At 31.6% G+C, this 23,673-nt stretch overlaps 1 protein-coding gene across 3 annotated transcripts in view; it reads right to left on the minus strand.

Moving 5' to 3' along the window:
• Positions 1–23,673, minus strand: part of CNTN5 (contactin 5) — a gene marked incomplete at both ends in the record, with an annotated part of 738,975 nt that overhangs the window by 278,328 nt on the left and 436,974 nt on the right. For all 3 annotated transcript variants that reach the window (XM_081281778.1, XM_081281777.1, XM_081281776.1), the window contains one exon: positions 1,724–1,905. In XM_081281778.1, the coding sequence (XP_081137904.1) occupies positions 1,724–1,905 (182 nt within the window). The remainder of the gene's footprint in view (positions 1–1,723; positions 1,906–23,673) is intronic.

A 23,673-nucleotide genomic window follows, 5' to 3' on the forward strand; every position in this document is an offset into this window, starting at 1 on the left:
TTATCTACAAAGCAGGGCTAGAAATTACCTTATACTACTGTTATGAGGATAAAATTACATGATGTATTTGAAGGTTAATCACTATTCCATTTGGGAGAACAACATTTTCCCTTCTATGTCCTACTGGTTTACCTTAAGGAATTATGAACAGTTATAAATACTTTTAGTTTCATCCAAAATTATTAACTTTCTAGATCCCATTCAAATATGGCATCCATGATCTAAAAATCTTACAAACCATTAAATGACTTTTTAATTTTTTCCTTCCATGATGCCTTCTCCAGTTCAGCACTCCTACTATGGATCCTACCTAAGCCTTTCTCTGAGTAGAATGTGGTATGCACATGCCTTCATTATAGCATGTGTTCTATCCTAACACAGGATTAATTTTTCATCTAATCCAGTGGACAATGAATTCTTTCAAAGCTCCACTATTAGCATGTAGAACAATAAGAGAAACATAATAAACATTAATTAAATGAATGAATGATTCTTATAGCATAGTTGAGTTGGTTGGAGGGCTACATTCCCGAAGGAGTGGTTAAAGGTAAAGAAAGAGGCTGAATTCAGATATTAATAGTATTTCATAAAACTCCTTAAGAATGGTTGTATAGAGTCAGGGGCTGGTAGTTCAATCTTGTAATCCAAGTCACTCAGAAAACAGAAGCAAGATCACAAGTTCAGGGCCAGCCTGGCAACTTAGCAAGAACTTGTTAAAAAATTTAGAAAAGGGCTAGGGATGTGGTAAAGTGCCTCTGCGTTCAGTGCCCAGTACTGATTAAAAACAGAAATAAAGTGACAGAATCCCTGTACAGAACACTTAGTTTTATTGGAGAACTCATCTCGAGATACAGTAACAGTCATAGTTACTTGTAGGAATCAGCCATATGTGATTTTGACATTGCTCATTTCAATGCTCTGGCTTATTGTATTCCTCTCTTTTTGTGTTTCCTCATTTGGGCAAATGAGAATACTATCACCCATTATAAATTTTGTAACAGCAAATATGAAAATGGATGTGATTTGTGATCCTTAGAGACAAAGGTGAGATTGTAAAAAAAAAAAAAAAATTTGATCCAGATTGTCCTACTTCTCACATATTACCTGATGGGCTCTTCAGCATCTTTGGACAATATAAATAGGCCATGAAGCTATTTGTAATACAATGTATTAATTCAGGCCAGAGGTCAACCAACTTTATGCAAAGGGCCTGAATGCCAAGTCATTTAACTCAGCTGGTCTGTCTCTACTGAATTCTGCAGTAGCCAGGTAAAAAGTGGACATACAATATATAAGCAAATGGATCTGACTGTGTTCCAATAAAACTGTAATTACTAAATACAGCAACTGGGCAGAATTTGGCTAATGGGCAATATATAGTGACCCCTGATTCAGGCCCAGGGTTAGGATGAGTCAAAAAGTACAGTATAATTTGTTAAAGATTTTTAATTTATCAGAGGATAGTGTTGGTACCAAGAAAATATGTTATTTTTTACCGGTGTAAACTGTGTATGCTGTACAAAGAGACTGGTAATCCCTCATTTATTTTTAATTTAAAATATTTCCGTATGTGAGATAATTTTACGTGATGCTTTATTATGCAAAACAAGTACAGTTATAAATTATTACTTGGTTTTTATGTATCTAACCAACAGTGTTTAATTAAATTCGCATTTTCAGTTTGACACTTGGGACTAGAGCACGCTTAGCTGAAAGCACTTACTGTATATTTGTAATTGTCCACGAAAAGAATTTTTTCCACGAGAGTTTTCAGCTCTGCACTCATATATGCCTGCATCATCCAGTTGCACATTCGGTATTTCCAGCACTGCCTGAGATTTCCGCAGACGTGACTTAATAGGAATATAACCATTAACCTTCATCCATGTGATTGTTGGAACAGGGCTATAATAAGAAGCAAAAACACAGTTAATACACTTCCCACTATTAGGCACATAGATTCTGTTATCTGGTAATTTAAGCACTTAATAGGCTGAGTGTAATAAAATGTAATCACAATTAAGGACCATGTGCTCATTGATATACTTCACTTTCCATGTGGATTGTCTGATAAGTAGTTAGATTACAAGAGGATATTTTCCTTCTCTTTGATATTTCAGTAAAGAAATTCAGAGATAATATTTACTTACTTTACAACATTATACTTTACTTTATATTTTAAAATAACAATTAATATGACAAAATTATTAATATACAGTTATTGCAATGAGTCAAACAAAAGGCTCATGAATTAAATAAAAAAACATTTTTTGTCCCCATCCTCTGGCAAATTTCTACTGTCTGCAACAAATAACAGTTCATATATAATTTCACATATCATGTCCAGGACATCTATATCCACACATATGATGTTATTTTTGTTTTGTCTTTCAAAAAATGTAAATGTTGTCTACTTGGTTATTTTGTTGTTGTTGTTGTTATTGAAAGACCACATCCAAAAATATAGAGCTGACTAATTCTGATTTAAAAAGTCACATATTATTCTAGTGTTTAGATGTAGCAGAATTTAATTAACTGTCCCTGATGGACATTCAGTATAGTAAGTTTTGTTTCATTCTTTTTTTACAACTAAAAAACAATGCTGCTATAAATAATCTCACACATACATCATGTACTATTGCTTTTATTTTCTGTGACAGACTTTCAAAAAAGAGGAATGGATGGATCAAAGGGCATGCTCATTTTTTATTTTAATAAGTACTGCAAGATTGTTTTTCAATAATATAGTAGCAGTTTCTATACTTGTTGGTAATATATGATTCTCTTTCTCTGCATCTTTGCCAACATTGTACAGAATCAATTTAATTTTTGTCAGTATTGATGGGTAAAATGTGCTATTTTGCTGCTTATTTAATTAATATTTCCCTGATCTCTAAGAATGTTGAACATATTTTCATAATTTCACTGGTCATTTATATTATTTTCCCTATTTTTTTCTATTTTAATTTGCCTGTTTGCATTATTTCATTTTTTTAGAATTCTGTGCAATACAACCTTTCAAGACTTTGTTTCTTAGAAATATTCTTCCTCTTTGTATGCTGATATAGTATCTGTGATATAATTTTTTAAACTGTTTTTTTTTGGGGGGGAGAAACACACATGTCAGTAGTTTCCTTTATGACTTCTGAACATTTTCGTAGGTAGAAGATGATCTCTAAACCCATTTATGTCAATTTTTGTGCAGAATTTTTGGTAGCACTTAAAAATATGTTTAAATGTTTTTATTTTTAATATAACTGGATTATATTAAATGTTTTGTTGTGAGATAGGGAATCTAATTATTTCAGTGTCATTAAATAAGTAAAATGCCTTTGCTACAATATGTGAAATGGTGCTTTTGTCATACAATTCCACATACTTTAATCTGTCATATGTCTCACATGGTTGAGTCTGTTTTGGGCATCTCAGTTCTGTTCCACTGATTTATTTATCACTATCTATATTTAATATTCTTTATGTTTCAGAATTTTCTAGTTTGATTTCTCACTACCTCCTTCCACATCTCCTGACCCAGAAACACATCTCTCTGTGTTTCCCATCATATCTGTTAAACTCCTACCAATCCTTTGAGACTCGTGCTAAATGCCTCATCTTCAACCACATTCTTATTTGTGTAGCCAGCTGAGAACTGTTTTTTTTTTTAAATAACAAAGCATCTTACTTTCATTCCCTGTAACACTCTGCCATAGATTATAGGTATAGGATGTTTCTCAAAAATATTATTTTAGGAAAAAGTATTTTTTTCTTGTAGGAGTCAATAGTAATGCTAATTATTATTAACACAATTATAATAAAAGCCCTTGGTTATCATTGAATACTTTTATTATTTATTTTCTTAGGAATAAGACATAAAATTGAAATTTATAGGTTTAAGTTGGCAATACTTGCTTCTTTGTTTAAGTATATGTGGTAATATCAAGAAAAGCTGAGTTCCACTTCCAGAATAACTGGTGCATAAGTATGGCATATCATTCTCTTAACATATGTAAGAACTGGTATGTGATTTTTAGAATTTTACATCTATTTGTAAAGTAGAAATTGTCTGTACCTTATTAGGTTTGCTGTGTGTGTGCTTATTTGTAAGTATGTGGTTGGTTTGTGTATAGTTAGCTTTGAGAGAGGTGGTATCATAGCGATAGATTGCTTGGTAAACGTGTCAAAATATTCATGTCTCTTATATTCTGTACCAATTTAAAGAGTAGGGAAGCTATTTTTTTTTCTTGGAATACCAATAAGATTCTCACAAAAAGTTACCTAGTCTGCTTTTATCAGTGGGATTAGTTCTTTACCATGTTCGCTTTGATTATGCTGTTTAAAATTCTGCTTGCATCAAATTTTGTAATTTGTTTCACTAGAAAATCAACTATTTCAACAAATTAAATATTGTAGCAGTAAGTTATATAAATTTTTAAAGTTTTTAAAAAATATTCCCTTATCATGAGTACTAAGTAGCAGTAGTAAAGTGTAGGCTCCACAACCACATTTTCAGGGTATAAAGGTAGCTTTGTAACAAAAAGGGATTTAACATTGCATTTTTTCACTATCCTCAATTATAAAATATGGTGGGAATATTAATATTTATGTCAGAGAATACTTATATACATCAGGTAATTTGAACTGGTTGGTATAGAACAAGGAGACAAAAATATTTGCAATGATCAGATGTTTTCAAACTGCTTCATAATTTTAATGGTATTACTATGTGTTCTCTGGTTTTCTTATACCGAGAGACCATTATATATTTGTTAGGAGGATGTGCCTTCAGGGAAACCCGTGTCCAAAACCAATTTGGATACAAATATGCTATGTAATTTTGATAATTTGCCTAAGTTCCCAAAATTTGGTTCCCCCATCTGTAAATAGGAATATTTATTTATTCTTCCAGAAAGCAAATATCTCTAGGGTAGTAAAATTAATTTCTTTTTTCAGTAGTATGTCCTCTATTTTCTAACCACAATAGAGTGTTCGGTATGTTGTTAATAGTATTTAATAAACTTATGAAATAATTGAATGATTCTCATAAAATTCTTTAAAAGAGTATGGTAAGCTCTTGTAAATTAGTTAAAAAGTCATGCAAAATATCGAGTTACCAATAAATGTTAGCTATAATAATCTTTTAAAGATCAGTTGTGTCAGGTTGTCTATTTTACAATAAACATTTTGAGTTTTTATTACTTTTTTGTTTTATAAGTTTTTTTTTAATTTACCAATTTATCTTTCTCTATCAGTACATTTATATTATATTATTAATTTTTTCTGCTGGATGATCAACATAATTACTATTCATGATCAATAGTAAAAATATATAACTGACTTTTACTCTGATATCAGATGTAGCCAGATACTTATTTTGATATAGAGAGTGATGCAGAGTTCATTATTTTTGGAGCTTGATAAATCTGTTTACCCCAATACAAGGTCGGTTTTTGAATACATTGTCTATTCATTGGCAATAAAACGAATCCCTTATTTAAGATAAAAGTTTAAAAATTAGCTTTTAAGTAATTTTTAATTGTGTCCTCTAAACATTATTTTAGTGTTTTTTCATAATTTTAAAGCAATTTAACTTTCTAGCAAATTGAATCTTCTCCGGACTATTTGAAAAAACAAAACAAAAGACAAACAAAACAACAACAACAAAACAAACCTCCCTTATCAATAGATGCAAAGTTGATATGCTTGAAGCAGGAATGAAGGTTCTAGAACCTGCTTGATTATCCATCCATACCACACAAAACCACTGCTCTATTTTTCAATTTTGTCATAATTGATCTGTCAGAATGAGAGAGTTGTTAATTTCCCACTATTTCTTTTTTTTTTTTTTTTTTTTTTTTTTTTATTGGATGTTCACAACATTACAAAGCTCATGACAAATCATATTTCATAGATTAGAATCAATTGGGTTATGAACTCCCATTTTTACCCCAAATACAGATTGCAGAATCACATCGGCTACACATCACATTTTTACATACTGCCTTATTAGTGACTGTTGTATTCTGCTACCTTTACTATCCTCTAATATCCCCCCTCCCCTTCCCTCCCATCTTCTCTCTCTACCCCATCTATTGAAATTCATTTCCCTCCATGTTTGTTATCCCATTCCCCTCGTATACTCTTATATATAATTTTGTATAACAATGAGTGTCTCCCTCCATTTCCATGTGATTTCCCTTTTTTTTTTCTCCCTTTCCCTCCCGCCTCATGTCTCTGTTTAATGCTAGTCTTTTCTTCCTGCTCAGCCTCACTGTTCTGCTCTTAGTTGTTCTCATTATATCAAAGAAGACATTTGGTATTTGTTTTTTAGGGATTGGCTAGCTTCACTAAGCATAATCTGCTCTAGTGCCATCCATTTCCCTGCAAATTCCGTGATTTTGTCATTTTTTAGTGCTGCGTAATATTCCATGGTATATAAATGCCACATTTTTTTTATCCATTCATCTATTGAAGGGCATCTGGGTTGATTCCACAGTCTAGCAATTGTGAATTGTGCTGCTATGAACATCGATGTGGCAGTATCCCTGTAGTGTGCTCTTTTAAGGTCTTCAGGAAATAGTCCGAGTAGGGCAATAGCTGGGTCAAATGGTGGTTCCATTCCCAGCTTTCCCAGGAATCTCCATACTGCTTTCCAAATTGGCCGCACCCGTTTGCAGTCCCACCAGCAGTGTACAAGAGTACCCTTTTCCCCACATCCTCGCCAGCACTTGTTGTTGTTTGACTTCATCATGGCTGCCAATCTTACTGGGGTGAGGTGGTATCTTAGGGTGGTTTTGATTTGCATTTCCTTAAAACTTCTGAAATGGAAATGAGGAAAAACACTCCATTCGCAATATCCTCAAAAAAAATAAAGTACTTGGGAATCAACCTAACAAAAGAGGTGAAGGACCTATACAATGAAAACTACAGAACCCTAAAGAAAGAAATAGAAGAGGATCTTAGAAGATGGAAAAATATACCCTGTTCATGGTTAGGCAGAACTAACATCATCAAAATGGCGATATTACCAAAAGTTCTCTATAGGTTCAACGCAATGCCAATCAAAATCCCAATGGCATTTCTTGTAGAAATAGATAAAGCAATCATGAAATTCATATGGAAAAACAAAAGACCCAGAATAGCAAAAACAATTCTAAGCAGGAAGTGTGAATCAGGTGGTATAGCGATACCAGACTTCAAACTATACTACAGAGCAATAGTAATAAAAACAGCATGGTACTGGTACCAGAACAGGCGGGTGGACCAATGGTACAGAATAGAGGACACAGAGACTAATCCACAAAGCTACAACTATCTTATATTTGATAAAGGAGCTAAAAACATGCAATGGAGAAAGGATAGCATCTTCAACAAATGGTGTTGGGAAAACTGGAAATCCATATGCAACAAAATGAAACTAAATCCCCTCCTCTCGCCACGCACAAAAGTCAACTCAAAGTGGATAAAGGAGCTAGATATCAAATCAGAGACTCTCCGTCTGATAGAAGAAAAAGTTGGCTCCGATCTACAGATTGTGGGGACGGGCTCCAAATTCCTTAATAGGACACCCATAGCACAAGAGTTAATAACAAGAATCAACAAATGGGACTTTCTTAAACTGAAAAGTTTTTTCTCAGCAAGAGAAACAATAAGAGAGGTAAATAGGGAGCCTACATCCTGGGAACAAATTTTTACTCCTCACACCTCAGATAGAGCCCTAATATCCAGAGTATACAAAGAACTCAAAAAATTAGACAATAAGATAACAAATAACCCAATCAACAAATGGGCCAAGGACCTGAACAGACACTTCTCAGAGGAGGACATACAATCAATCAATAAGTACATGAAAAAATGCTCACCATCTCTAGCAGCCACTATTTCTATTACTAATATATTGTCTTATATTTCACTAAGATTTATTTTTTATTTTATTTTTTTCCTCTGGAAATAAATGTTCATGAATGTTCACATTAAAGTTTTAATTATTTTAATAAAAATAAAATTATTCTCTAATTGAATGATATGTTATTTAAATTATATTTTAAAAAAATATTCCATTAACCTCATGCACCTTTCCTACTTATCCTCCTATTTTTACCTTTCTTTTTTGTAGTGGGTCACTTTGTTTTGATCTGATTCCCCTACATAGAAAATGACTATATTTATTTTTGGCCCAAAGACTACATTTGCAGACCTTTGCATTGTAATTGTTGGAATTTGACTTTTTAATTTTTATTGCTCTAATGAATTCAACTATTCTTATTTAGTCAAATTGGAATTGAATGCAGAATCAAACATAATTTCATACTGAAAAAAAACCTTTAATGGAAATGAACCTTGGAATTAAAATGATTACGAATTAAAAACTTATCAGGAAGATATGACTGTAAAAGTAACTATGCAGATTAAAACTGAAATAGAAATAATATATAACAATGTAATAAATAAATCTTATAAATATAAGATTCAATGTATATAAGTTAAACATGGAACTGCACATATTTGTAGAGAATAGAACTGAAATCATTGAGAGGTTTGAGCCTTTCAATGAGACACCATGAGACACAGAGAGAGAAAATACAAACAGAATGGATTTCAATTAATAGACATGTAACATAAAACCAGAGGGCACAGCTTAAGTCCAGTCAAATATGAGAGATAGAGGTAGAAGGTGGGGTGAGGGAGGGATAGAAAGCATTATTGAGGCAGGGAGCTACAGGGAGGTAGAGAGAAACCATACTAATGAAAGACAGAGTGATTAGAGTAAAAGGAAACTAAGTAATATCCTTCGAGAAATGGCATAAAAATTTCCCAAAATCATGCACATGAATCCTTAAATACAAGTAATATAATATATACAAGGCATGGCTAAGAACACAAAGCACCAATCACATACCAGTAACCACAGAGGAAAGACAAACTATCTACAAAATAATAATAATTACAATGTTCACTAACTTTCCAACAGCAAAATGTAATCACAAGAATACTTTGGAGTGATTACATATTCAATGTGGTTGGGGCAGATTATAAACCTAGAATTTTGTATCTTGTAAATTTTCTGTTAGGAATGAAAAGTAAATAAATATATCATGTATACAAAAACTGAACAAGTTTATTACTAAGGCACTATCACTGGAGGATATATACCTTAGAAAGAAGAAAAATTACTTCAAAAAGGGAGCTGAAAACATAAGTATAAATGGGAAAACATTATAATAATAATGACAAGACTAATAAAGTAGATGTATAAAGAAGACAAAACTAAAATGTTGACCAAAAGGGGTATGTGACGTAAATGAAGAATTAATTAGGGTTAATGTGTCCTAAATTTATTTTCTCTTGTGGTGGAGAATGGTTAGGTTACTGATAAACTTCAGATTTATGAAAGGATAGTGAGCATTTTCAAACAGATGGAGTACATAGCAAAGACTGGGAAAGCTCAGCTCTTCCTAAAATCCATTTATTTTTCTTTCCTGCACACTCATTTTCTATTTTTCTATTTAAATCAGCATGGATATGATGGTTGTTTCTGGCAATGAAATATAATGAAGTGGTTTTTATTCTATATATTTCAACTATTTTTCTTTTGGGTAGGTGAATATCAATGTCCAGGGCAACTTTGGAAGTCACAGGTTGAGAATGTCAGGACTAAGCTTCTAAATGACTGTGAGGGGAAAAGTAACAAACATCACCTATGTCCATCAATAAGACTGACATTTAAATATTTACCTTGCTAAGATCCTGAGACTTGACAGTTTGTTATACTGGCTAGCATTGTCTTACTAATCTGGTATGTGAAAACTGAAACCTACCCTAACAAGACATTAAGTATTTGGAATTAGAACAGAAGGTGGCGAGGTTCTGATATTGGAGAACAAGGAGATTAAGTCACATGTTATAAAATGGAAAATATCTGGCAAAATTCCCATCTTTGATAACTTGGAATGCTGACCTAAAATGCTTACTAAGTCTAGGGAAAGGGTTAAACAACAGAATATTAAAGCAATGCTACATTCATAAAAGTCTTAGAATACTTTTTGGATTCTTAGGAGAATTAATGAGAACACATTGATTAGCTTATACAGTAGATGAATCGCAAAAGTGGATTCAGTTCTCCATCAGTCAGTATTCACATCCTTTGCCATGTAACTGCAGATCTTACATTAAAAGATAGAATCTACTTACCAACTCTGAATCTGACTTGCCTGATGACATGTTTTTAACCACTAGAGTGCAGCTGTAAGACTTGTGTGCTTCTGCTTTTTCTCTGGACCCTTGCCTTTGCCATGAGAACAATTAATATACCTGGGACATAGAATACTCCTTTACCCTTCAATTGTTTGTGTCAGGCCCCTTCCCAGTCATCTACACCCCTGACAATAATTTAGGAGTACTTTTGCTTGTTTTGGACTTTTATGTAAACAATAATACAGTGTATGCTTTTGAAAGTCTGATTTCTGTCTCTCAGCATAGAATTTAAAAGATTCATTCATGTTGTTTTATATGTCAATAGCAATTCTTCTTAATTGTTGAGCAGTATTTCAATATCTATAAAGGCCACAATTAGCTTATTTAGTATTTTCTGGATAAAATTTTGGACATCTGGTTTCTTTTCACTTTTAGGCTCTTATAAGTAAAACCATATTGTATATCCCTGCACAAGTTTTTGTGGACATATATTTGTATGACTTTTGGATAAATAACTAGTATCAGAAATTCTGGGTCATGTGGTAAAGTTTTCACCATAAAAGAAACTGCAAGACTATTTTATACAGAAGATGCATATTTTCATGCTTCCACCAGCTATGTATGAAATTTCTAATTGTTATATATCATTGAAAAAAGTTGGTATTTTAACTCTTTTTAATTTTAGCCTGTTTTGTGAATATGCAATGATACTAAAGTGTGATTTCATTGCCTTCTCTGATTACTAACAAATATGAATATTTTTTTCAGTTTTTATGGGCCAAATATTCAAATATCTGCTTTATTTTCATGCTGCATTATTTTCTTTCCAATATTGAAATATAAGAGCTATTTGTAATACTGGATACAAATCTTTTCTCAAACATGTCATAAGTATTTTCCCCAGTCGAAGATTATTCTTTTTTTTAAAACCAGTAGCTTTTGAAATATGCAAGTTTTAATTTTGGTGAAGGCTTAAACTCTTGTTTCCAGCATTTTTTGTTTTTCTTAGGAAAATATTGTTTGGCTTTAGAAAGTCAAAAGTAAAATTTTCACATTTGTTCTAGAAGTTTTAAAGTTTTACATTAAGGTCTATGGTACAATTCATTTTTTGTCTTTAGAGTGAGAGAGGGTAAAAGGATCAATGGATCAAATTTTGCAACATGGCTATCCACATACTAGTAGTATGTGTGGAAAAAAAATACCCTTTTTCTATTGAATTACTTAGCACTTTTTGTGATAAATTAATTAACCTTTTATGTGTGGGCCTATTCCCAGACTGTCACCTTTTCCATTATCTATAAACCTGTTTTTTTTTTTTAAATATTCATGTTCTACCAAGTCAATTTGTATTCTCTGCTCTTTAAATTTTCATGTAAATTTCAGAAGTGGCTTGCTAATTTCTAGAAAAATGAAAGCCTTCTGGGATTCTTACTGCATTATGTTGAATTCATAGATTTGAGAAGTGACTTTTGAAGACTATTGAATCTTGATATCCATGAACATGGTTTATCTCATCATTTATTTAAATATTCTCTTAATTTCTCCCAGAAATGTTATAACATTTCTCAGTGTGCAGGTCTTATGCATATTTTGTTTAGTTTATTCCTAAATATTAATTGTGTGTCTTTTTGTGCTTATTTATTAAAATAGTCTATTTATGCATATAATGCTGTTTACAAGCCAAAACAGTTTAATATCAAACTTTCTATGTCAAAGGATTTTACTTCTTTTATGCTTTATTGTACTATCTATGACTCTCATTAAGTGTGGAACATAAGTGATAAGAAAAGAAAAATAAAGGTGAAACATTTCAGTCCTTGACAATTAAATATTACAGTGAATATTGATTTTTTTGTAGGTTCCTTTATCCTGGATGAGAAAGCTTCTTTCTAATCCCACATTGCTTAGTGTTTCTTCAAATGTATTGGATTTTTCATCTGCTTTTTCTGTATTTAATAAAATGAAGGTGAGATTTCCTTCTTTTATCTATTCATGTGGCAAATTACATTAAATTTTAATAATTGAAAACAATTTTGTATTCCTGAGATAAACCCCAGATGGTCATGTTGTATAATTTCTTATGTGTTTGATAGAATTAAAAAGGGGAGATAACTGGGATTTGAAGTTTTTGTAGTGTGAAGGCTTTTAATTAAAAATTCAATTTAATTAATAAGAATAGAACAATTCCTATTTCCTATTTTTTGTGCTAGTTTTAGGATTTATATCTTTTGAAGGATTTATTTGGCCTCTTTATGAAATTAAATATTGTTTAGAGTATCCCCTTCTTGTTATTTTAGTGCTTTACAATATGCACATAGTGATATTTTTTCTTTCCTATTTGATACTTGTAATTTGAGTTTAATCTCTACTTTTTGATATTTACCAGTTTTATTGATATTTTCTAAAAACTAGTATTGAGTTCCATTTTTTCCTATTGTTTTTTCATATACAATTTCACTGATTTCTGCTTTTTTCCTGTTCAAATAACTTTGAGTTTATATTTATTTTTATTCTATTTGTTTAAGCTAGAATTGTAGATTCCTTATTTTCAAATATTCTTTTTTTTTTGAAGGTAACCATTTACCTCTAAGTAATTCTTTAATTGTATCACACATTGTATAACACAGTATCACTTATTTCAAAATATTTTCTAATTTCTCCTTGAGAATTTGGTTATTCAGACATGCATTTTGAATTTCCAAATATTTGCTGATTTTTTTCCAGTGTTTATCTGTTAATAATATATAATTTTATTGTAATTAAATAATATATTTTCTTAATTTTCTATCTTTTTGTTGAAATGAGACTTTGCTGTAGTCCAGAAATATGTATGGTTCATATTAGTAAATATTTCATATGCTGATAATATATTGTGTGGTTGTGTGTTGCAGCATACTTCCATCCAATATCAGCTAAGTCAAACTAGTTAATAGTTGTGTTCGAGTCATTTGAGCTTTACTCACTTTCTTCTTGTAAATGATGAATTACTGGAGAGGAGTTACTATACTGATGTTTCTGTTCTATAGTTCTTGCAATTGAACAATTACTGGAGAAGAGTGCTAAAATCTCCTACTATAGATAAGAGATTGTCAGTTTCTCCATTAAGTCCTATGAGCTTTTGCTTCATGTATTTTAAAGCTCTGGTATTAGGTTTATATATTTCGGATTTATAATGTCTTTTTGAGAAATTGACTTTCTTGTGTTTCTAAAATTTTCATTTTTATCTTAGGAAACATTTCTTGTACTTAAAGATAATAGTCTGATACTAAGAAAATCTCTTCAATGTTGTTATAATTACTACTTCATATGATATCTCTCTACTTTGTCTCTTTCATCTTAACAAGTATAAACACACACACACATACACAAACACACACAGATACTCATTTAAAGTGGGCTTCTTGCAGGAAATATACTATAAGACTATGCTTATTAATCCACTTTGATGCTGTCTGTTTTGGTCAGTACATTTACATTTAATATACTTACACTTATGTTTAACTCCAGTATTACAATATGCATTTTCTCTTCATTCCATTTGTTCTTTATTTCTCTTTTGACCTATTTTCCTTGCCTTACTTGTTAATTACAACTTTGATATCTTTGTGTGCGCATGATATTTAAAGGCTTGCAAAGTGTATCTGACATTATCACACCTGCATATTTTCCTTCTTATGTATTGTACAATTCATTTTTATTTTCAAAAACATTTTATTTCATCTATATGGTATTATTTGTACTAAATTTAAGGTTAGTATCGAGTTAAAATTCATATTGGACTAAAAACACTTTTTTAAAAAATTAATTTGTTATATATGACAGCAGAATGCATTACAATTCATATTACATATATAGAGCACATTTTTTTTTTCATATCTCTGGTTGTATTTAAAGTAGAGTCACACCATTCGTGTCTTCATACATGTACTTAGGGAGTGATGTCCATCTCATTCCACTATCTTTTCTCCTTCCCCTCCCCTCCTCTCCCCTCCCCCCCCCCCCGGCTTTGCCTTATCTAGATAATATACATTATTTTTATGTACTTTACGAATCACCCATTGTTATTTTTAAAGAAAAATGAAAATTATAAATTTAAGAGATTAAAATGGAAAATATTTTATATTTATACACATATTTTAAAAATTATTTTTCTTAATTACTTTGTGGAGACTGGAATTTCCAAAAAGTATTGCTTTGCTTTCAACCTTAAAAGCTTTCTTTAACATTACTTTTATTGTTATCTATTGCAACAAAGTATTACTAGCTTTTTTCCTGCATGAAAATGTCTATTTTGCTTTGATTTTTGAAGAATATTTTTACTAGATAAATAACTTCAGGTACACTATTTTTGAACATTTTATTTTCTGCTCTTTTTTTCAGGAATTATGTTATGGTGTGCCTTTATACATTTTTCCTGTTTTTTTTTTTTTTTTTTTTTTTACCCTGCTGTGTTTCATTGATATTGGGGACCTGTGAGGCCAAGATTTACAATAACTTGGATAACATTTGTTCATAATTCTCAAATATTTCTTGCCTAACTCTTGTTTCTGAAACTCAAATTTCATATATGTTGTGTAAATTATTATTCCAGGAATTTCTTAGGCCCACTTCATTTTCTTTCTCTACAGTATACTAAATACACTGTACTTTACAGAGATTCTATTGCTTTACGTTCAAATTCATTGTGTTTTTTTGCATCATCTAATTTGCTGTTAATATAATCTAGTAAATTTTCATCTGAGACTTTATTTTAAATGAAAAATTGTGCTCTATATATGTAATAAGAATTGTAATGTATTCCACTGTTATATATAAATAAGAAAAGTTTCATTTAAGATAGTTTATAGTTCTATCAATTGTTGTTGATGATTTTCTCTTAGCAACTCTATTAGTTAGATCTCTGTAGGGAAAGAGAACCAATAAGTAAGATATCTATATTCACATATTAATGAAATTTATGGGAATTAGCTCATGTGATTCAGGAAGCTGAGAAGTCCATTAATTGTCTCCTTGTTATGTTGCAGAACTAGAGAAGACAGTGGTATAAACTCAGTATGAATCCAAAGGGCCCAAGAACCAGGGAACCAATGGTTCAATCTGAGGCTAAATGCCAGAGAAACTGGGGGCTGATGGTGAGTCCTCAAATCGAAGCTCAGCAATGTGTGATTCAAGTGTTGTGGAGGTTAGATTATGGAAGTCTCCGTTCTGTAATGCAGTATGAATTTACTTTCCCTCAGTATTTTTATTTTATGCAGGTCCTCAATAGATTAGACTGTCCACAACTGTAAGGAAATATCTTCCTATTCTACCTGGTGATTCAAACGACAATCTCTTCTGGCAACACTCTCACAGATATATACATGAATAATGTTTATTAGCTATCTGTGTATCCCAGTCAAAGTGACACCTAAAATTAACCATTGTAATGATTGGGCATATTAAGATCTGTTTTAAAAGGTGTTTTCTTTATTCCATCTTTTCTGACATTTCTAGCACTGTTTATAATGATTTTTCTTCTGATGATAGTCTATATTTTGTTTTTGTTTGTTTCCTCACACTTCTAGCAATTTTGCAGAGGCTATACATTTGTCAGTTCCCATAACTACTGGTGATTTTCTTTTTCTTTTTCGTTTTTTTTCTTTCTGGCTGTAGAACTACTTTACTTGTAGTCCAGCTTACCCTTTCCTATGTTTTTTTTTTTTTTTTTGGTAATCCTTATTAGGTTGGGTTCAAAATAGACTTTTTGGGAGGGCTACATAAACCCTACTCCTATAGCCTGATCCTTTTGGGGGGTCTCTACTGAATGCCTCATGAATAAAATAATGGTTTTATTTATGTGGGTTGGTTGAAGTTTCAATTACTCCTGACCTTGGGTAATATCCAGTATCTTTTCTCAGCTCCCTTGTGTGTTTTCCCTCTCCCTCAGTTTTTCACCCTTTGCATGCATAGCTTACTATTTGTTCATATTTTAATGAGATCTGAATGCAGATTTATGAAAGGTATTCTCTGTGTAGCTCCCCTGTTTCTTTTATCTGACCTATCAGTCACCTCAGCTTCTCTGATCTCCGTTCTCTGTGTTTTCAGCTCAGTGAGACTTATTTGTTGTTGTTGTTTTTGGTATTACCTGACAGAAAAATGGGATGATGATCCCTTTCATCTTGTTTGTTTTCACTCTGTGAAGGATCACAGTCCTGATATGTGTGTATTTATTTATTTATGTATTTACACACTAAATTATTATTTATTAGATAAAAATAAATGAATTATAACTACCTTCAACACTGTGGAGAAGTCTTAGACATAAAGGTTGAGAAACATAAGCAAGTCGCAAATGCCCACATGTGGTAAAATAGAATTTCATCTATGTTCAAAAATCAAGCAAAAATAAAGAACATATTTTTAGATATATCCATGTGTCCTAAAATAATTTCCCTGTAAGAAATCACAAAGATGATGAGCATATATTCTAGGTTTCTAGTTCTCTCTTAGGGTAAGACAGGATGATATGATTGAAGAAGACCACTCAGGGGACTTCAATACTCTTCTTATCATCAGTACTGCTTTGCTGCTTGCTGGCTTCATAAGTATTCTCTAGCATTAAACTAATATCACATCAAAAGTTCTATAGAGCGGGCTGGGCTTGTAGCTTAGTAGCAGAGCACTTGCCTAGCACATGTGAGCACTGGGTTTAATCCTCAGCCCCACATAAAAATAAACAAATTAAATAAAGGCATTGTATCCATCTACAACTAAAAATATTTTTAAACAAAGTTGTATAGACAATGTTTGCTCTCTTTGTTCTTCATATATTCTCAGAAGTGATAATCATTATCCTTTTCCAAATACAAATTTTGGTGGGTAAATAATCTTTTTTTTAACATAAAAATTTATTTTCTACTCATCTTACCACATCTTATAATCACTGCTTTTTGGGTGAAGGCATAAGGAATTGTAAAAATAATGGGTATGTATCTAAAAGGAGTTAGGTAAAATCATATCTTCCCTTTGACAGTGGTTTTCAATATGATCTTAGAAAACAAATGACTTCCAACAGTTTACATTAAGTTTCTTTAATCTGATAGTTATTTAAACTACACACAAATAATTTAAAGCAGAGAAGTCCCATTGAAATAAAGCTCAGTTCTTTCATATTAGGATAATCAGTTCTTGATATTTTTAAGTCTGAATTCTTATATTTTTCCCCACAGTCAAAAAATCAAATTACTGACCTAAGTACTTATTTTCCATGTTTATTTTTTCCAATCCTTAATATTTCATCATTTTTACTTTAGTTTGTGTTTTGGCACTCACTACATGCAATTCTAGCTGGATCTTAATTATTTGCCTATGAACAGACAACCTCAAATTTTTATAACCACAGTTAAAATTACTATTGTCCACTTTCCTAAATTCTTAATGTCTTAATTCCTAGTAGTATATCCTTTGAATTTTTGGCTTCCTCTGGAGCCATTTTTAGCTACTTTATTTACTCTTAACTATATTAAAACCTAAATTTCTTTGATACAAATATTTCATTTGATCCTCCAGAGAAGGGAATTCCAGTCTAAACAGGTTATACAATTTGTAATATAGAAGGCAAGGTTGTGGGGGTAGGGAGGAATAGATTCAGAACATGAGACTACAGTTAGCATAAGAAAAACACTTCCTGCATGAGCAAGGATAATTATTCTTTACTGGTATGAAAATAAAGGAGACAGCGAGCAAGCAATGACAGTATTTCCAGAGAGTGAGAGATTTTGTTTGATCAAATGACAGGCGGAGTGATCTCAAATTTTTAACTATGTCAGTAAAACTTCACTGAGTTCTTACCATATGCCAGATATGTATTTAAAATTAAAATTAATAAAATGTATGATGGCTTAATTAGAAAGTAAAAAACAAAACAAGAACAACAAAACCCCTGTACCACGTGATACAAATACAGAAAAAAAAAAAAGGATATTAAGGGAGTACAATCAAGAAATCTACTTATATAAGATTGGGACGTGAGAGAATGTAGCCCAGAAGAGATGATATATAAGGTGGGTTTTGGGGGCTGGGGATGTGGCTGAAGCGGTAGCGCGCGCGCCTGGCATGCGTGCGGCCTGGGTTCAATCCTCAGCACCACATACCAACAAAGATGTTGTGTTCACCGAGAACTAAAAAAAAAATATTAAAAAAAATTCTCTCTCTCTCTCTCTCTCTCTCTCTCTCTCTCTCTCTCTCTCTCTCCCCCCCCTCTCTCATTCTCTCTTTAAAAAAAAAAAAAGGTGGGTTTTGAAGGATAGGGAAAATTTACCAAGGCAGCAAAAACATGTTTTTGTTAGAGAAATGCATGTATATGAATACACAGGAGAATATTAGCACGAGAGGTTGGTAATACTTCACATACTTTGGTATGCTAAAGTTATATAATATATGTAGAAAAGCTCTGGCAAGTTTATTTAAGCATATATTTTCACTTTAAAAACAAGGACATCTTTAAATTATGAAAATTTTAATGTATTTTTCTTCTTTTCTTTCTTGAATAGTATTAATATGCTAATTTTTTTGTCTCTGAGTTATTAGAAACTTTGGAATATGAAAATATTTAGTTGCATTAATGGGTGGCTGAGAACTTTTTGGAAAAGTATCCATAGACAACCTATTAATAAATGAAATAGTGACACTGAGCTTCCTGGCACTCCTAATGTTTCATAGGCATTTTGGATATCACATATTTGTTTACAATGTCCATGACAACTTACGTAAAAAAAATCAAAGAATTTTTGCCACTTCTAAATGACTTATTTGTAGCAAGGATAATTTATTCATCTTTTTGTAGAGTTTTAAAGGTGAAGTTTTAAAAAAATGAATCTTAGAGCACAGTAAGATTTTATCTACTTAATATTATGGTATTATTCAAAACAAATTTCTCCATCATAAAAATCTGAAAATGGAGCTGTTGCTCAAAAAGACTGATTTAAATAACATTGGAAGAATGAGTAGATATGTCAGCTTTGACAGAAAGGCAAAGCATGGTTATTTTCCCCCTATTTTAGCTCTGTGGAAATCGTACCTATTGAACTACACATTTGAGTTTCATGTAAAGTAAGCAATTAAATTTTAAAATTCTAAAGACTTTTAAAAACAAATGTTATAGTGGGGGTGTCACTATTCATGTGGCTCAAAAATAACTTTTAATAATGGTAGAAGACTCAATGAAGCCACTTTGAAATTCTGACACAAGCTTTTTGTTATGTACTGTCAAAGTGACAGGATAAAAAGTGTAATAAATGTAGTTCTAGAAAGTAAGAAAAGTGTCAAATGAACTTTGGCCATTGTCGAAGTCATTAAAGGTATTTTTAAAGATCATTTTTATACATATGATGAAGTAATGTGTAGAATCTGTCAAGGCAGAAGGAATACTTAGCTGTAAAGATTTAATGATTTCAAAGGAAAGTACTCCCCAACTGCAAATCACTATTCACAAATTGTAGTTCTGTCTAATGGAGCTTCCTATTTTCCTTGCATAAGTCACAAGTGAGATATGAATTTTACATCTGATGTGAAAATATACACAGTTATAGCTCCTTTGTGACTTGCACAAAAAGAAGGAAACATTGTATATCTTTGATAGAAACCGAAAGAACCAAGTTTTATAACTTTTCTCTAAGAAAGCACATATAAAGCCATCATAAAAAAAGCTACTGAACTAAAGTTTTTTTTTATGATCCTGTATCTCAAGAAAAAAAATCAACTGTTAATGTGAATTATCACTACTATCTATATAATATGCCAAAAATTTGAAGGCAAGAGTTTGCTCTGTAAAAGTTGGGAAACTTTCAGGGGCAATGAATGTGAATGTGGGACCTTTCTTAAAAGGGGAGTGTGTAGGATTGCTCCCTTGAGGCACAGAACTGCTGTTACAGCTCCAAATGCATGGACTAATTGGCCTTTAGGGAAAAGAAATTAACTGAATGTAACTGGAGTGTAAGCTTTAGATCTCCCTGCTTAATGATTCTTGACTCAGAATGTATGATTATGTATTATCTCAAAGCCTTCCCATGGTATTAGTTCTGCTTAGGACTTACTTAAGAGTCACAACTCAAAATATGTACCATTACTTTTAATTATCTTAGGTAAAGAATCTAATTTAGGTAAAAATAATCTTGTTAGTCTCTGTGAAGTTATGGTCTTGTACAAACTTTATGTTTTTACCAGTTTGAAGAAACTTACTACTTCTTCCTTCCATTTGAAAAAGTTTCAAGTAGCAGTGAAAGCAGTTACCTCTGGGTCTAGCCTGTGTCACATATAGGCAACTAGATGCTCCCATTTTCCACAGATGGCCTGTTGCTTCTTTGGGGATTAACATACTTTATATATAAAGATATGAAACAGTGTGCTCTATATGTATAATAATAATTGTAATGCATTCTGCTGTCATGTATTTAAAAAAATAAAATCAATTTAAAAAAAGAACTTTTTAATCTATTTCATAGATGCTGAGATGGAGAGAGAAGAGGTCCATTGTTTAAAATCATGAAACTTGCAGAATGAAGAGTTGAGATTTATTCAGGCTATAACAGTCACTAAATTCCTACTGTCTTCCTTATTCTGGTGTGTGTGTGTGTGTGTGTGTGTGTGTGTGTGTGTGTAGTGTGTGTGTATGTGTGCGCATGCACATACGTGTGTATGTGCATATATATGCATGTGCTTATTATAGCTTCTTGATAAAATTGACAGATGTGGGTCTTAATATCATGCTAATTCTTTTTCCTCTTCTTTAACTCCAAAACATTATACAGTGTTTCTTCAGGGTGCAAATGAGAGAATATCCTGTCTCTCTCACAGAAAAGGAAATAAATACTTACATAGAAAAAAAATATCAGGCAGAGAGTGACTAAAGCAATGAATCTTGTACTTTAGCTCATTAAATTAGAAGAGGAAAAGAAGGAGAATTTGGATATCACAGAATTGGGAGCATAAGCAGAAGACTGGGGTTGCAAATAATAGAGAGAATATTGTGAAGTTAGGAAATCAGACCAAGAAAATGTTATAGTTAACTACTATTTTAGATTCAGTATGATTCCACATATGATTGTATCTCAGAATAATATAGTATTTTTTAGTAAGTTCTCCTTTAGTCTATCCTCTTTCTTACTCCTTCCATCTATTGGGACTCTCCAAGTCCTTCCAGAAAAGTTTACCTGTTCCCAGCACTCCTTTCAAATTTGATGTTTATAAATTAGAACATAGCAGTCTGCTTGTCTGGGTCCATTACGATTTATTACCTTAGAAAATTTGTAAACACTTTGAGGAAAGTAGACCTTTAGATTAAACATACAGAAAAAAAACTGTCTTACAGAGAGATCATGAACCTATTAACATCCACCCTTCATATTAACTTTCTATTTAATTTGCAACTAGTTTTCATCTATACATAGAATTTTATTAGGTATAAAGTTTTAAAAACTATTGCAAACCAATAGATAGATTATAACAAAAGGTAAAGATTTAAGCACTGTATTTTGCTAGCAAAATCATGGAACTAAAGCTAAAAACCTACCACAATATTCATTTATTAAAATTGTATTTGTAGGGCTGGGGATATAGCTCAGTTGGTAGAGTGCTTGCCTCTCATGCATAAGGCCCTGGGTTAGATTCCCCAGCACCACACACACACACACACACACACACACACACACACACTTTCTCTCTCTTCCTTTCTTTCTTTCTCTTTCTCTCTCTCTATATATGAAATATATGTATATGAAGTATATGCATATGAAAAATATATATGTATGTGTATGTATGTATATGTACATATATATTTATAGATTAATTTCAGAAAGAAATGACATTCTTTTATATTAATTATGCTTATTTTTATACTTGAGAAATAGGAAGGGACATATGAAAATATATTTCTCATTTATAAAAACTATTTATGAATTTCTTGCCCCCAAATATGGGTCACAGTAAGAAAACAGATTCAGGATTTAAAAACATTTAGAGTTAAGTGAATATCATCATAAGTGTACATGACGCATTCATGCAGAAGTGCTGTTTTGGCACAGTGATGCTAGTATAATAAACATTGTCAAAGACTGCACTCTTAATACCCTTCAAGCTTTCTTTTTATAAATATATAATCATAACAAATCCATAGGATTAGATTTATCCCCATGATAAGATTCACAATGATGGTTATTCCAAGTAGCATGTTGTTCACTAAGAAGAAACCTGAAACCACTTAATATATTTTCTTTGCTAATTAAACTGACAAAAGTATAAAATCTACTTTTTTTTCCCCTTAGCACATTTTTTGTCTTTTAAATTTATAACTTTGTCATTTTGAATTACTGTTTGGCTAATGCAAGGAGGTAAATGTGAAATTGCTAATATTTAACATAGCTTTGGTGAAATAACATATAATTCATAAATAACACAAAATACACATTAATATAATTATTAAATGTAATAGCAGAAAATAAAGCCTTCAAAATATTCAAAAAGACAACTTGATGTTCCTAATGATCTTATGGTAATATTTTTGGAATGTTTACCTTCTCTGAGTATTTATTGGCCAAATAAATCAAAATAAATTTGTCTTTCACCCACTTCTACAACCAAGTACCTAAAACAGTGATTAAAATAGAACTGAGAAAGTGTGTAGGTGCTTTAGAATTTTTGTGATATAGAAGTTCTTGTTGACTTTCAATTCTTTCAAGTAATAGGTTAAAAAAAGTAAAATCTCTGCTCTTCTGTGTATCTCTTCATCAAGATAGGATATACACATTAAAATTAATGCTCACATCCACCAGAGTGTTATGTAAATCTAGTGCATACAGACTGTGTAGTCCAATAGGTAAACAATACTAAGATGGGAATTCTGAGATCAGAATTCTAAAATAAAAATAGTAGATTTAGTACTGTGGCTTTAGGAGAGACTCTTGGCAGTTACTTTAATATCTATCTAATCGAGGTCATAGTGAAAGAATTGTATTTGGGAAGTATAATCTTTCAGGCTCTTGATTTATCTATGATTGCTGGATAATAAAATAATATAGCTATAATTAACTGACCATCTATTTTCAGGATTTTCTATATCATTTAAGTTTCACAGAAGCACAGAAATTGGTTTTCTCTGTTTTACAGGTAAGTAAACACAGATTAGGATATCTTCTAAATAGAAAAGATAACTTTGAAGCCATTATTCATATATATTTTCAATGTACGTAATTATGTGAAATTTCTCTGGCTCTGTAGTGTTTTTAGCAAGAACAAATGCAGAGAAGGACAATAAAGGGTGCCACCTGTGTACAATGGATGCAGATATCTGGCAAATCTTAATCTCAGGTGGTTAAGGGGCTATGTTAATGATACATTATACTAATGAAAGATCCATGGCTCTGATTGTATTTAGGACAGTAAATTCTGTTCTTAAGCAAAAGCCATTTTTATCATTAGGTAGATATTGCAAAAAATGCACCAGACATT

This window comes from Spermophilus citellus (assembly GCF_964194105.1).
Source record: "Spermophilus citellus genome assembly, chromosome: 2".
Classification (NCBI taxonomy): domain Eukaryota; kingdom Metazoa; phylum Chordata; class Mammalia; order Rodentia; family Sciuridae; genus Spermophilus; species Spermophilus citellus.